This window comes from Cyprinodon variegatus, unplaced genomic scaffold (assembly GCF_000732505.1).
Source record: "Cyprinodon variegatus isolate N-32 unplaced genomic scaffold, C_variegatus-1.0 Scaffold115, whole genome shotgun sequence".
Classification (NCBI taxonomy): domain Eukaryota; kingdom Metazoa; phylum Chordata; class Actinopteri; order Cyprinodontiformes; family Cyprinodontidae; genus Cyprinodon; species Cyprinodon variegatus.
In genome coordinates this window covers 1,076,561-1,092,123 of record NW_015150568.1, presented here as the reverse complement: position 1 = coordinate 1,092,123, position 15,563 = coordinate 1,076,561, and the positions used below count along the sequence as shown (strand labels likewise).

Here is a 15,563-nt window from a genome sequence, read left to right as displayed (position 1 = left end):
CCTTCATCCGACACATCTGTCGCCCAGTGATTTATTATTTGAAAAGGAGTGGGAAAGTTTGACTGTTTCTCCCTTGAGAAAAAATATACTGGGCTTTAGAAGGGATTCGCCTTTTTTTTTTTACCCCTACAATAACAAGATTCCCTTTGTTTTTTACCTTTCCTTATCTCACCTGAAAAAATCCTGATCATTAAACAAATATTAGTATCAAATCAAGATAGTTTAAGTAAAAAAAAAACAGAAACTTAACCTTATAAATTGTGCTTTTTATTTTTTTTTTCAGGGCTAAATGCTATCATATCAACGTAGTCCAATATGAACATATATAAGCCTAATCAGTGGATTATGGGCTATGCGTGAGTATTGATGTTTTTCTGGAAATCAGAGGTTAATTTTATAAGCATGCTGAATCTTACCTGACCTGTAAAGTCAAGAAATAATTTAAAATGAACTTGCCTGACAACATGTACTCTGAAAGATCCCAGATATAACAAATCATGGCTCAATCTAGAGGAAATCAAAAACAGATGAGGAATAAAGTTACTTCACCTCTCAATCTGGAGAGGATTGTTAGGTATTTCTAATGCTTTAGGTCTACAGGGGACTAATGAGAATCGATATAAAAAAATGGGGAAAACATGGTGGATAATGTCCCCAGATATGTGTGGCCTACCAATGAACAAATATAGCACTCCTCTAGGACTTCACAGAAAAACTAAATCCAACATCTACGTCATCTCTAATCTCTCTTTATTATCTCTGTATTCGGTTAATAGATTTAATACTTAAATTTGTATTTTTAAAACTGTCTTTTGTATTAGCTTAGATTAAATCCACCTGATGTTGATGATTTGTTGATGAATGGGGAGGTTTGGAAATCGGTAAAAGCACAGAACTCAGCTTTCCAGTCCGGTGATAGAGAGGCACTGAGGATAGCTTGTGCCAACTTAAACTGTGCCATCAGATAAGCGAAGCAGAACCACGGCCAAAAGTACCAGGAACTCTTCCATGATGCCAGCCAAGAGGATGTGGCAAAGCATACGGGCAATCAAAGACTACAGCACACCCTCCCCCTCGATAGATGCAGCAAATGCTGACATCTTAAATAAACTAAACAACTTCTTTGGAAGGCTTGGAAACATAAATAACACTCCAGCAGTGAAAACTGTTTCACACCAGGGGGAGGAGGCACTCAACCTGGACGTAGCTGAAGTGAGGAAAACTCTGAGGAGAGTCAACCCAAGAAAGGCCCTAGGGCCCTGATGGGAAAACTGGAACAGCTGGACTTCAAAACACCCCTCTGTAATTGGCTGATAGACTTCCTCACAGACAGACCTCAGTCAATCTGGGTTAGACAGGGCCCCTGGGCCCTCTGCTGTTCCCTCTGATGACACACGACTGCGCGCCGAGGTTCACCACCAAACACATTGTGAAATTTGTAGGCGACACAATGGTGGAGGGCCTTATCAGAGACGACAACGAGCAGGATTACAGAGTGGAGCAGCTGATGGACTTGTGAAGAGACAATAGCCTGATCCTGAACATGGAGAAGACAAAGGAAATAATCTTGGACTTCAGGAAGAACCGTCCTAACCATGCTCCACCGGTCATCAACAGCTCAGCTGTAGAGGTGGTCAGCAGCACCAAATGCACATCACAGACACCCTCACCTGGACTATAAACACCACCTCACTGGTCAAAAGGGCACAAAAGGGCATGTACTACCTGAGGAGGATGAGGAGAGTCCACCTGCCCCCACCCATCCATATGACCTTCTACAAAAGCACCATAGAGAGCGTTCTGACCAGCTGTCTCACTGTATGTTGTGGAGGCTGCAGTGCCGTGGATTGGAAGAAGGTAAAAAGAGTCGTGAGGACAGCAGAAAAGATCATTGGGGCTCCTCTTCCCTCCATAAAAGATATTTCATCCCAGCCCTGCATGTCCCAACCCCATATCATCATCAGTGACCCATCACACCCCCACCATGGACTGTTCTCCCTGCTTCCCTCTGGGAAGAGGCTGTTTAAAAAAGTCTAAATCCAGTCACAGACTCTGCATCAAACTGACAACACCAAACCAAAACACTGCAAAATTGCACCATGTATATTTAATTTTCTCCCACACTGTTTACATTTGATCACTGCTGCACTTTAAGAAATTGAAATATCATTAAAAGCTGTACAAAACATTTTTTTTGTATACACTCCGTGTAAAAAAACTGATAACAAAAGTTGTCTAAGTCTAAGTGATCTGAAACATTTAAGTGGAACAAGAAAGCATAAACCATAGAAATGTTTAAGTAACTAAATGCTTTTTATAGTTTTGTGCTTTTAAAAGAAGTCAATGTTCATGTTTCCGGTCTTCACCAAATGAATTGTGAAATTTTGCTGAAAGAACACTGATAAGAACCATAAAAGAGTCTTACATATGCAATGGATCAAAGGTAAGGCAAATAGGAACTTTAAAAGCTCAGTCCACCCATCTATCTGATTGGGGTTTTCTAACAAACAACAGGTCTACAAATCAAGAGGTTATTATATTTTAAACTAAAACTCAAATCACAAACTGCATTAGTTTCTTTAAAAAAAATGCTTGAGACCTAAGCAGATTGATGGTGTTTCTAAAGAAAAGAAAAATACTAATTTGGCCTACATAGGGCAAGGGAAGGCAAGTTTATTTATATAGTATGGTACAAAGACAATTCAAAGTGATTTACAAGGAAAAAGAAGGACAATAAAAGCAAGTAAATATAAAAACAGGGGCTGAATTTAATTCAAAATGTATTATTTTTGATAATATAATAAATATAATAATGATAAATATCAAAATATGTTTTATATATATAAAAAAATATAAATATATTTTAAGTGTACAGAACATACAATAAAAAATTTAGAAACAGCTACAACAGATAAAGGTAGATTTATTTTTTTTTTTATGTACATGTATGTGTTTATGTTTTGTACACTTGTTGAAACCTTGAAAAGGTTGAACCTCTTTTTGAAATTTTGTTTTTTGGTACTATGTCAATTGTTAGATGACCCCAAAAAACATTGCTTATAACTTTTTACAATTAGATTTGATCATGTTCTTCCCCATTGATATTTTTTTACGGGCTTGTATTTCTTGAGGCTGATTGTGCATGTTTCTTTATTACAGGCTAAATATAAACGCTTACAATGTTAAAAAGTAAAATAAAATATATTTGTCTAATAATAATGCTATATTTAAGAGATATTTCAACCCCCAACATGTTTTCAGACTATAAGCACAGCCTCTGATGTCTTCACAAACAGATTTAATTTTTGATAAATATTCATTATACTCATAAAATATTTTTTAATTGGGCAAATTTCGGTTGATGGTTAATGGTAATAGCCTAAATATGAACAGAAGGGAAAACCTGGTATCCTGTTTTCTTTCCTAGTGACCCACAACTTTCTCTTTGGCAATCAATTGGAATCCAAATAAATGTGTCCGTTTGTGGTTATAACATGACAGAATTTGCAAAGGTTCAAGGTTGGTCAATACTTTTGCGTGGTAGGCCTACTGTAGTGTAGCATGTTTTAGTCTGATTGCTTCCAGGCATGTTTGCACATTTGTTTTGAATCTCTGAAAAGAAAACACAGATATGCAAACATTGTTGGCATTTCTGCTAAAGATGAGTAAAAAAAACTTGTTCACCTTTTATTTCATTAGCATAATTCCACACTGGAATTTATTGAAAATCCATACTTGCAACAAAATTAATTTAGTGGATAAACACTGAAATTGAATATGTTCAGAAATAAATGATTTTAAAAAATAATAACACAAATTTTAGTAGCTACTTCTAGAAAGTAATTTAGAATTTAAGAAATAGAACAATGAATTTTTAACTTTATAGGCTATAGAGTTTATAGACAACTTTAGGTCTGTTTTAGCCAAGGCCCCAAGGGTTTATTAGGCTATGCTTTGGAAAAAAAAAAAGAACTAACCCTCTCTGCCTGTTTGTTGAACGTAAATGTGGCAAATCAACAGAAATTTCAGCTTAAAGATAACCTTAATACAAAAAACAAAAGAACATTTCACATTAAGAGGGGAAAAATATCCCTAGCTGGCCCAGCTTAAAAAGTAATAACCCACTTAAACCAAACAATCAACTATATTGGCCAAGTTTGTTGCACAAACACGGAAATTGACTTGTGTCCATCGCTTGTGTCTTATCAACATTAGTTAATTATTACAATGCTTTGAGGAAATAGGAAAAAAAAAATAAAAATAATGAGCACCAATATTGTGAATATAACTGATTGTTAAAGAAGATTTACAATAACCTACAACTGACATTTGGGTTAGATATTCTCCTTTAGAAACATTTCCTGGGACGGAGCAAAACCTTCAGAATCCTAAGCAGTTCAAGCCAAACATGGTACCCCTAGAATGTTTGAGCATCAGTATAATGGCCACTTTCCAAAAGTCTTGAGATACAGCCAGATATTTTTTGATGGATGTGTTTTCCCCAGCATTTCCACAGCACCTAAAACACTTGAGCAAGGTGTGGCATTGTGAGTAACCTTGAATTACCAGTATAATGCACATTTAATATGCAATTCTGTTTTCCTAAAACCCTAAAGCGTTGCATAAGAGCTTAAACTGTTGGCAGCTTCTTAAAGTAACCATGAACCCGCCTTATGTTTTGCAGACCATTTAGCCTGATTTAGAAATACAACTAAAGGTAACTAAAGGTAACTTTTTACCTTGAGGTTTTATCAACTTGCTTGGTGTCAACACAGGAGCAATCGCAGAGCAATAAGTGCCCCTCCTGACAAGTGGAGGTCCAAAGTCACATCCATATAGGCTCTATCCTCATAAAACAGCCCCAACTGCTTTGTTCCTGGCAACGAAACAGACACATGATGACGACAGCGATTAAAAATGGACCATAATGTTTATGAAGGGGGAGGGAGACACAGGTTTCACAGATAAGGTTGTATCCTGAAGTCCTTTGACCCTCAAGTCAGAGAATCTAAAACAACAAAATGAGAGAAGAAACACAAGTGGCAGAAGGAGATGTATTAAAAAACAACCATATTTGTTTTTAGTTTATGAGTCCCAAAATGGATTTGGACTCGACAAGCTTAGAACATTGAATACTGAACCGGCGCAGACAGATGATTCTTAAGAAATTAGGGATTTTAAGGATTCCACACGGGCAGATCCAGACAAGGAAGTGATGGCCTAGTGGTTAGAGCAGTGCGCTGTGCTCTGAGGTTGCAAGTACCTTGTTTGATCCCCACAGCTTGAACTCTGGGTCCCTAAATAAAGACCCTTAACCCCACACTGCTCCCCGGGCGCCGCACAATGGCAGCCCACTGCTCCCTATGTGGATGGGTTAAATGCAGAGATAAATTTCCCCAATGTGAGATTAATAAATTTCAATTATCACTAAAAAGCCTCACCCCCCAGTTTCCCTCCTACTTTTGTCATCAAAATACTAGTGATTACTTATCATTTGTTTGTCCAATAGCCTCTCCTTTAAATCAAACATGTATTTGGAAAAAATATATAGTTGTAGATAAAAAGCTTGCTTAAAAAGATGACCCATGCTCAACCCCGACATATGGTTTAAGTTATCAAGCTATCCTTATTACCAAATTAACACATCAGGATCTCTTTGTGGGGCATTCACCTGCCCAACACAACATTTTTGCCAGAAACTCTCCTTAAAGTGATGACTAAAATCTTTCCTATGTTTTTTTTCCCTGATTTTTTATTTATTTGTCTATTTCATGGAGAAAAAAGTTCTATGAAGAAAAAATGACATGATAAATACTTTTCTACAAGGTCTTACATACTTAAATGAAGAAGTCTAGCATTTTCCCCCATGTAAAATATTCATTATCAGCACTAACACGATTTAAAATTAAAGCAAAGCTTAACTTAGTAACCATCAGCTAATCTCTACAGATAGTTTTTTAAGCTTGTTTAAACTTCTGAATATATTTGATCCTATTAATAGTTTTAGGTCTTTATAGATGTAAGATTTCCTGTTCTTGCTTCATTCAAGAAATCAAAGCAATTTTAACATCAAACAAAACTGAAATGAAATAAGAAAAATACATATACTTCAAATTATCAAGGAAAACAACTTTCTTTACCACTTAGTCCCATGTGAAAACGGTATTTATCCCTTTAACTTGCTGGTAGTGGCCACCATCAAGTCTTTCACATCAGTATGAAAGACCTGTGACTTATTTGTAGAGTTGTTTTTTTTGGAAGGATCAAAAGGCAAAATTTAATTCTGTCCAGTCTAGAGAAGACATTCCAAGCATTAGTTGTTTTTTATGCATTTAGGAAATCAACACATAATAAAAGTAACCAGTTAAGGAGACAACATAGCATTACACGCTATCACACTAAAACCACCATGTTTGGTTTCAACTAGCTTGACTTTCTGTCTCTCAGTTTATGGGATATTCTTTCTTTGTTTTTTACAAATGTGAAATTAGTCTTTGTGTTTGTCCCAGAAAGTTTTTCTTTTTTTTTTTTTTTACTTTTAACCATTACAGAAATGCAACTTGTGTCTATGTTACATCATGAACACTGATTTCAACTGATGCCTGTAGTTTGTTAAATGTTGCTTGGATTCTTTGAGACCTCCTTGAAAGATTCACTTGAGTAGTCCTGTTTTTCCTGTGTATTCCTGTTTCTCTGACGGTGACTTTCTTCATCCTCTGACATGGGAGTTGGCTCAGAGCTTGTCTGCCTGGCTTTGTTTTTCCTGGACGGGGCCGTCTTTTACAGCTGCTTTTTCTTTCTCCTTGAACCCCAGTCGGCCTCGGCAGATGGACGCTCACACTGAGCCTGGTTCTGCTGGAGGTTTCTTCCTGTTAAAAGGGAGTTTTTCCGCTCCACTGTCACTACAAGCATGCTTAGTGGGAGGGATTGCATTCGAGTCAATGAGTCGATGCAATCAACTGGTTTTCCTTAGATAGAAAACTTTAAATCAATTTGACTCTATGATCTGGTGAACTGTAAAGTGCCTTGAGATGACATGTGTTGTGAATTGGTGCTATATAAATAAACTGAATTAAACCTGTAATTTGTTTTTCTCTTCATTTCTGAATCAGGCTTAATGTGTAAAAAAAAAATGGTTTATAAATATCCAAACATATCGTCTGAAACTTTGTACCCATTTGTTTTTAAATTTTCTTTTTAATTTGTAAAAACATTTAAGCCAATATTACTACAGGCCTGGCAATAATTACCTTCTTTTTGGCTATTGAAATTGTGAAAGAAAAATTGTGAAAGAACAATGTGGTAATAATGAATATAATAGAAAAGTTATATTATTTTTTTTTACATTTAGCCATTTTTTGTTAACCCAATACATTTTCTCAGCCAATTTTTGAAAGATGTTTGACATTAGAGTGAGACAATAAAAGCTCCATAACAACAAATCTGAAAAATAGAAAATGTTTTCCATTGCACTTGCTTGAACTGCTTACTGTAGATCATAAGTTATTATTGGTAGAAGTACGATTCTTTTACAGCTTTATATTCTACAGTTATATATTGTTAGGCATGAAGTACTTTGCAATAAAACATGTCTTAAAACTTATTTCTTGCCTAGAACATGAATAAACCCCTCAATCTGTATAAGAAAACTATATTATGTTTGATTTAACAGTCAGTCCAAATATACAGGGGATCAAAATGGCATTAAAAACCAAAGACTAAAAGCTAAATATTCAGTACTTTGAACCCTATATATTCATAAAAGTCACAAAGAGACAAAGATTTGGACTTTATTCTCCGTTATCATGAAAACAGTCTGAAAAAACAGCTATCAAGGTCAACACTAAAGTAAAGAAGGAAGTCGATTTTTTTCGGGTACTGGGTTAAACTGTGACTTTAATTAACCACCCAATACTCTCTCCGCTTGTTCTACATTGAAAACATGCCTCATGTTCTCATTTAAACAACTCTGTTGTTTATGGTGGACATAAACATGGTAGAAAACAGCTCCATCTTATGGGAACAAAGCATAATGCATGATGGGATGCAGGGATAAATGTGAGACTCTTTCACAGGCCTTCTAAAAACATCTTTATCACACATTTCTGTATTCTACAGCTTTTAATGCAAATACATCAGCAATAATAAAATGATTGCTGTAGTGTTTTTGTCTGTAAATGTATGATTGACTTTTTTTTAAATATAGGATGAACATACATTTTAAGAGTAGCTTTTATATCACTAATATTACAATAATCTAAACCCTTCTCAACAGAATGGTGGAATGAGAAACACGTTTACTTTACTTGTTAGTGTATCCTTTAAGCTTATGCAATATATATATTTGTTTTATTTCTAATGTGCTGTACTTTGGTGTGTTTTTCGAGGGAATTGTACATTAGAAGATTAGAAAAGATCTAAGGATTGGTTTCTGAAGGTTTAATTAAAGCTTTCTTAAAGCCTGAGGTAGATATAATTGTAACATGAATAGATTAATCATATCTAAAATAGAGGTGAAAATCAGAGGGAATACTTCTTTAAATAACTTTGCTAGAACTGGTCCTAAAATACAACTTGAAGGCTTTGAAGCAGCAGTCCAAACCCAGTTCAGTTCCTATGGTTACCTCAAATGCTACCTCGCCTTCCAGAGATCCATCCATCCATTTAACGTCATGCTTATCCCTGCTAGGGTCATGGGGGCTGCTGGTGCCCATCTCCAGCTGTCAAGGGCCGACAATCCAACCAAGAACAATATTGCTGCAAGGCAGCAGTGCTACCCATTGGCTCACTGTGTAGCACCCTTTCAGAGATTAAATAGCTATATTTAGAGAGGAGCTAAGTATCTCATTTTTAATAGAATCAATCTTATATATAAATAATATAAAAATATTGCTGCTAAGAGCAGGGAGGGGGGGTGAACAGTTCAACAGCACTATGGCTCTGGGTAAGTTTGACATCTGCATTAAAAAGACAGCTACAATTATTCTTATTCTCCTTTATTAATGAAGAGAAATATGTTGCTCTTGCTTTATGAGATCTGTTTTTACAGCAGCAAAGTTTTTCCAGACTAGGTAGGATTCCTGTAGGCATTGAGAGCATAATTTTCTCTCCAAATTTTATGGGTATTTTGCTTTAAAGTGCACAGCTCTATGTTAAACCAAGGATGCAGCTTTCTGTTTTTAGTTTTTCTTTTTCAATGGGGAGTTTGTACAACAGCATTTGAAATTATGTGTTGCTGCCTGAGTGGTAGGTTTGATTTTATATAAGTCTAATTGAATCTCTGTTACCTTTTTGACTAGTGTGTATATGATATATCCATCCATCTTCTTCCGCTTATCCAGGGTCGGGTCGCGAGGGTAGCAGCTTCAGCAGGGAGGCCCAGAGGTCGCTCTACCCAGCTATTTGGGCCAGCTCCTCCGGGGAAAGGCATTCCCAGGCCAGCCAGGAAACAGTCCCTCCAGCGTGTCCTGGGTCTCTTTCTGGGCCTTCTCCTGGTGGAACATGCCCGGAACACCTCACCATGGATGCGTCTTCCTAACTGGCTCCTCTCAACGTGGAGGAACAGTGACTCTACTCTCAGTCCTCCCCGGATGACTGAGCTCTTCACCCTATCTCTAAGGGAGAGCCCAGACACACTATGGAGAACACTCAATTCGGCCAATTGTATCCGGGATCTCGTTCTTTCGGGCATGACTGAAAGCTGGCATGACCATAGATGAGGGTAGGAACGTAGATCGACTGGGAAAAAAAAAAGAAAAATCAAGAGCTTTGCCTTTTGGCTCAGCTCTCTCTTTACCACAATGGACCAGTACAGCCCACACTTCACAGCAGACACTGCACCAATCCGCCTGTCGATTTCCTGCTCCATCTTCCCCTCATTCGTGTACTACAGATACATATACATATGAACAAAACCATACATCAATGATGCAGGACTAAAATTAATCTGTGCTCTAAAAAAGAAAACTATCTGAATAATCTAAAATCACCAGTGTCCGTACTCGTTCAGTAACAAAACGTTTTTATTGGCTTCTCAAATCCGTTCATCTCAACAGGTATTGCCTTGGAAATCATGACACAAGGACTCTAGATCAAATAAGACAGGAACTGGGGAGAGGGGGAAGATCTGCTACAAAAATTTGGTATTGAGGTGACAAAAAAAAAAAAAAGCAGTACAAAAATGTTTTCATGCAAACTGGAAAAACAAAACAGATTTTTAGTGTTTTTGTACATTTTGTAAACAATATCCTTCTAGAGATCATATCAAAACACATTATGGCAAGTAACAAAAATAAGGGATATAATGAGAAGAATGTTCTATGAGGCATCTATAATTCAACACTGCTTGGCGTGGATGTTTCTTTTTTTACAGAAAACAAAAATAATACATTTGCATTTTGATGAGTCGTTTGCTCTAAAACTGTAAACACAGGCAGTGTTAAATGATTATACAATATGTCGAACCTATACTACAAATATGTCCACTACATACAACGCGTGTCCCTGCTTTTTTTTCCTTTAACGCTTTAATGATATGAGGTATATTTAGGTCAATCTTTTTGTCTTTTTTTTTCTCTCCCCTCCATCTCATCCACTCATTTTTTTCTCTTCTTTAAAAGCATAGTGTGTTTGGAGCGAAGTTGCTGGTCAGTAAGTCTTTGTTCCATATGATCTGAGCAGCTTCGAAGTCTCTGGCGGAGCTGTGGTACTCACAGACAGGGGAAAAGGAAGGAAAGAGGGGGGGGGGTCACAGGAAATCAACTAAATTAAATATCAACCCTGGCTGCCAGACAGATTGGCTTTAGCCAAGGAAGACAAAGAAGGCCATTGTTTATTCTTGTGAGTGCAGGGCTGCATTTTGGGTTTGGGAGATGGATTAATCTGGAGTTTTCTGGACCGTGTTACTGAAACCGCTTCTTGTAATGAATAAAAACAACAACAAAAACAAAGAGGTGAAGGATTTGGAGTAGGTCCGTGATTATTTGCCTAAAAGGATCTGCTACAAAGTCAGTTTGAGTGATGCTATTGGTAAATAAATAGAAAGGTATGTAACCAACATACCCGTATAAGGGATCCAGCATGTCAGCCCAACTCTCAAAAACACTTAAATACAAAGAGGTACTCTCAAAATATTGTATAACAAAATTATGGCAAATTGTCTTTTTACATCACCCGAAAAACCGGAAATAAAAATAAAAAAAATCCCACCCATTCTATCCCTCTTAATCTACCCCTCAAAATAAAAAGCACAAAATACCCTTAAATGCCCACGGCCAAACCCTTATCAAATCACTTGGCCGACCCTCCCATCAACCCTCCCTCCCTCCCTTTCACAGTTTTCTCCTCTTAAAAATAGCAATAACCATTAGCATAATAATCACGATCACATATGCAAATTGAACGGGTTATTGTTGTTTCCAATGATTTGTTTAAAAAAGTGCTTGTTTGATTCCATTGACACAAGGAACAGCAAGGAGTGGAGTAGAAAAGTGGTGACTTATTTAAAAAAAAAAAAAAAAAACTAAATAAACGGCATGATCAAAAGATCGCCATCTCAATGCTCGTTGCATCCTGCACAGTTACTTCTAGATAGAAATTAGTCACCTGATGCTACAATACTCAGTAATGTTGAAACAACTAGATACGAAACGAGCCGCGTGAAAAACAACGGGCAACTCTGCTACAGCTGATAGAAATCCATGCAGACGCGGCTGTTAGAAATGTGGATGTCTTCACACTGAGACAACAGTACCATAATCTCGACAAAGCTATGCGCAGTAGAAACCAAACATTACCGTGTATTGTCATTTTTGTTGTTCTTACAAGTAATAAAATAAAAAACTAACTAAGAAACGAAAAAAAGCTTTGTAGTCTCAAAATACGCCTGTAAAAACTGTGCTAATTGCATCTCAAAATACAAAGTCTTATTACACAATTTTGCCTATTTTCCTGAGTTCATATGTTTCTTGTAACAGACAATATATTTTTTTTTTTTGCCATTTGAATTCTGGGCCTTTCCCTGACACAAAGTTATTATTATTGAAATCATCAACATAATTCATTACTTTACAATGGTATGATGATTGATAAAAAAAATCACAAACAGTTCAGAAAAAGGAGGAAAAAAATAAGCATGTTCATAGCTACCCTCTAAATGTTTTTTCTTTTTAAATTACATTTAAATCTACGGTAAGTTCATATCAAAAATCACTACTCTTTAACAAAAACATATGTGACTACAAGATAAAAATGAGAATATCTTTAAAAAAAATTGCATTTTGAGGCCATAAAAGACCCTCCCTGGTCATTTTGTATTAACAATTAATGGCAGTGTTCATAAAAAAAAAAAACCTTTGCTACAGGAACAAAACTGGAGCGTCTGTGGAGGCTCGGTGGACAGCGATGAAAAATGCCCCCCCCTTAGAGCTTCACCTCGTTTGACCCTTATCTGAAACTTTGGCTTGTTGGGGTTTTTGATCCTGTACTCACTGGCTCGCTGACGTCAGCTAACAAGCTGGTATACCCTGAGAATTCTGACACTGGAGTCCGTATTCTGTGGTCCACCTCTGCTCCCGGGTCGCTGCCGTAGCTCAGAGGGGTTCGCCGGCCGGACTTGAACTGGGAGCCGAAGGCCTGGGCGAAGTTCTCGATCTGGTACGTCGTTTCTTTTGGAGGGTTGAGTGGGGACAGGTCTGGGTAGTTGGAGCCGTTGGAGGCCCCTCCGCTACCTCCTGTCTTCGACTGCTGCCCCTTTGAGCCCTCGGAAGTGGTGAGTTCCTGCGGCGGGAGGTTGAAGGTGCCTGGGGAGTGTTGCTTCTCCAGCTGCTCGGTCAGCTCCTGAGACGGAGTCAGCTGCTGGTGGCTGGTAGATTCTAGGCTGAGGTGGTAGCTCGCTTGAGAGGGGGATCCGACGAGTAATCCATAATGTGACTTTGAGGAGGATGAAGAGGAGGCCGACGAAGGGGGAGCAATGGGCAGAGGAGAGGAGACGGCGGGCGGGTAGACGCAATCTAAAGGAGAGGAGCCGTACGCATGTTTGTCTGAGAACAGGGGGCCGGTGGGGCTGGAGCTGCTGGACAGAAGAGGGAAAGGACCCGTTGGGCCGAGGCTAGGGAAGGGTCCGCTATGGCTGGTGCGCTCCAAGGCCTGTAGGAGGAATTTGGAGTACTCGCTCATTACTGCCGTTTTGTCACCCCCATTGGGGGAGTCATCTTCCAATTCAGGGGTGACGGGAGCTGCTGGCTGGAGATCCACGTGGTGCGGGTGGTCGGACAGGTCAAAAGTCACATCGTGGTGGGGTCCCTCTGGTTTATGGCTGTAATGATCGAGCAGACTTTGCAGTACCTCGTCTGGAATGCCTGATTTATCGTGTTTGAGTTCAAGTGGCGAGGAGTCCAGCATGGCCAGGGTGGGCTCCGGCCCCAGAGAACCCTGAATTACGTTGTTACCCTGGGAAGCCATGTGAAGAGACCCAGCTCCATAGTCATTGTTGACAGCATGGAGATAGCGCCGCTTTTTGACAAACTGCATTGCATCATCATAGTTGCTGCTGGTGGTGGGACCTGGCTTGTTGCCCCCAGGCCCCTGAAGTAGACCCATGTTATCGAGGGCAGAAGCCTCTGCATGATCCATCGCATCAGGCTTCTGGCCCAACAGCTTCTGTCCATCTGAACCATCTTCCAGGGACATGAGGCCCTTGTCTAGCCCTTTGCGTCCGGTTTTCTTAAAGACCAATTTTGGGGAACGCCCCTGCATCGTTGGATCAGAGCCTGAGGGGTGCTCCATACTGAAGTCCTGTAGGCCCAGGTCACGGGCCATCCCCCCAGAGGAAGCTGCTGCTGAGGCATTCTTTTTCTTCTTGCGTTCCCCACCTTCGCCGTTTTTAGATTTTCCCCTCTTGCGTCCCGAGGTGGTTGAGTTTCCCTGAGAGAGTGAATAGCTGCCTTGGCCTAGCTCCGATTCACTGAGCTCCAGCATGTTTGGATCTAGAACCTTCTTTATGGCTTCTCCACAAGTCCGTTTGTGCTTCAGTAACCGGTCTGTTCTAGAGAAGAACTAAACAAAAGAAAAAGGAAATCTTAGAAGTGAAACAAACAAAAAAAACCCATCTTATTCACAAATGAAACAAACATCTAGCCGAATTTACAGATTGTATTCAAACCAGCAAAGTATTTAGGTCTGGTTGCTTGGTCCGGACCAAAAGTTAATTTTTATTTTTAGTTTGGTGCTGTTTGTATTAAAATTGTAGTTTTGCAGTATGCTGATGAAGGTTCTCAGTCATCCAGGTCATAGTCATTCCGTAAAAATTAAAAAAATATCCACTGGACTTGGTTTTCAAGATTTGAAGACGTTTCGCCACCTCTCCAGGAAGCTTTCTCAATTCAAATGTTGTAGTTTTGCAGCTTCTAGAAAAGCAATATGTTTGATGATAATTTCTCCCATTGGTCAGAAATGACTGACAGGACTGAGCGAAGACCTGGAAATTGAGTAAAACTTCAATGGCAGCAACAAGGTATGTCTCCTTTAAGCCATTCCTTGCTGGAACCTTGTGGCTTACCAAGTTTAATAAGACTTATGCTTTATGAATTTGAGTCCGACTAAGACTACTTCAAACAAAGGATCTGGGCCAAAGAGGGAAATGAACTCACAATCAAATTATCTCAAATCCGTAAGGACACTGAGGTACGTCAGCAGTCATCATAGCTGCTATCTGAATAGTGCTTTCAGTAAGGAAGGATGCTATCCTAGCCCAAATAGTTAAGCATAGGGAGCTTCTAATGTTCCGAGCCAACACTAGGAGCTACTAGGAGTAATGTTAAGCGCAGCCTACCTCACAGTTTAACAAAATGTAATAATTTCTCCAAGTTTACACTGTGTCACTCATGCCAAGTACACACCTTCACACGTTTTGGGTTTGTTAACGGGGAGCTTCAGATTTTGTGCTATTTTTGTGTAACTTTTTGTTTTTGTAGTTCTTGCCCCAGAACGCTGTAGTCTTAATCAGATCATTGTCAATTATGCGAGTGACCTCCAAAAAGCTAAGGAATTCAACTCAGCAGTCCAGATCTCTTTTCTTACCCCAGATAGAGTTCTAATCGTCGACACCGGGAAAGGTGAATGAACAGAAAGTAGGACCCATAATTTGAGGAATTCTAATTGAGCCTCCAGTGCCTTTAAAGCCGGCCAAATGTGGTAGGTGTGAACACACCCTTATATTGTGACTTGAATGGGACCCAACAAGCTGAATACTAATGGCTTATTTGAAACAATCATAAATACTAGTGAATTTACATGGGAGAAAGAAGTTTGAAAAGTAAGAACATTACNAATATAGGATGAACATACATTTTAAGAGTAGCTTTTATATCACTAATATTACAATAATCTAAACCCTTCTCAACAGAATGGTGGAATGAGAAACACGTTTACTTTACTTGTTAGTGTATCCTTTAAGCTTATGCAATATATATATTTGTTTTATTTCTAATGTGCTGTACTTTGGTGTGTTTTTCGAGGGAATTGTACATTAGAAGATTAGAAAAGATCTAAGGATTGGTTTCTGA

At 38.6% G+C, this 15,563-nt stretch overlaps 1 protein-coding gene across 1 annotated transcript; it reads right to left on the bottom strand.

Annotated features, from left to right (window-relative positions):
• Nucleotides 1–10,010: 10,010 nt before the first annotated feature.
• On the bottom strand, nucleotides 10,011–14,083 carry LOC107085091 (zinc finger protein 281-like). Its single transcript, XM_015375238.1, has one exon. It carries the CDS (start codon nucleotides 13,975–13,977, stop codon nucleotides 12,445–12,447), a length of 1,533 nt encoding a protein of 510 aa, XP_015230724.1. The 5' UTR covers nucleotides 13,978–14,083; the 3' UTR covers nucleotides 10,011–12,444.
• Nucleotides 14,084–15,563: the final 1,480 nt, after the last annotated feature.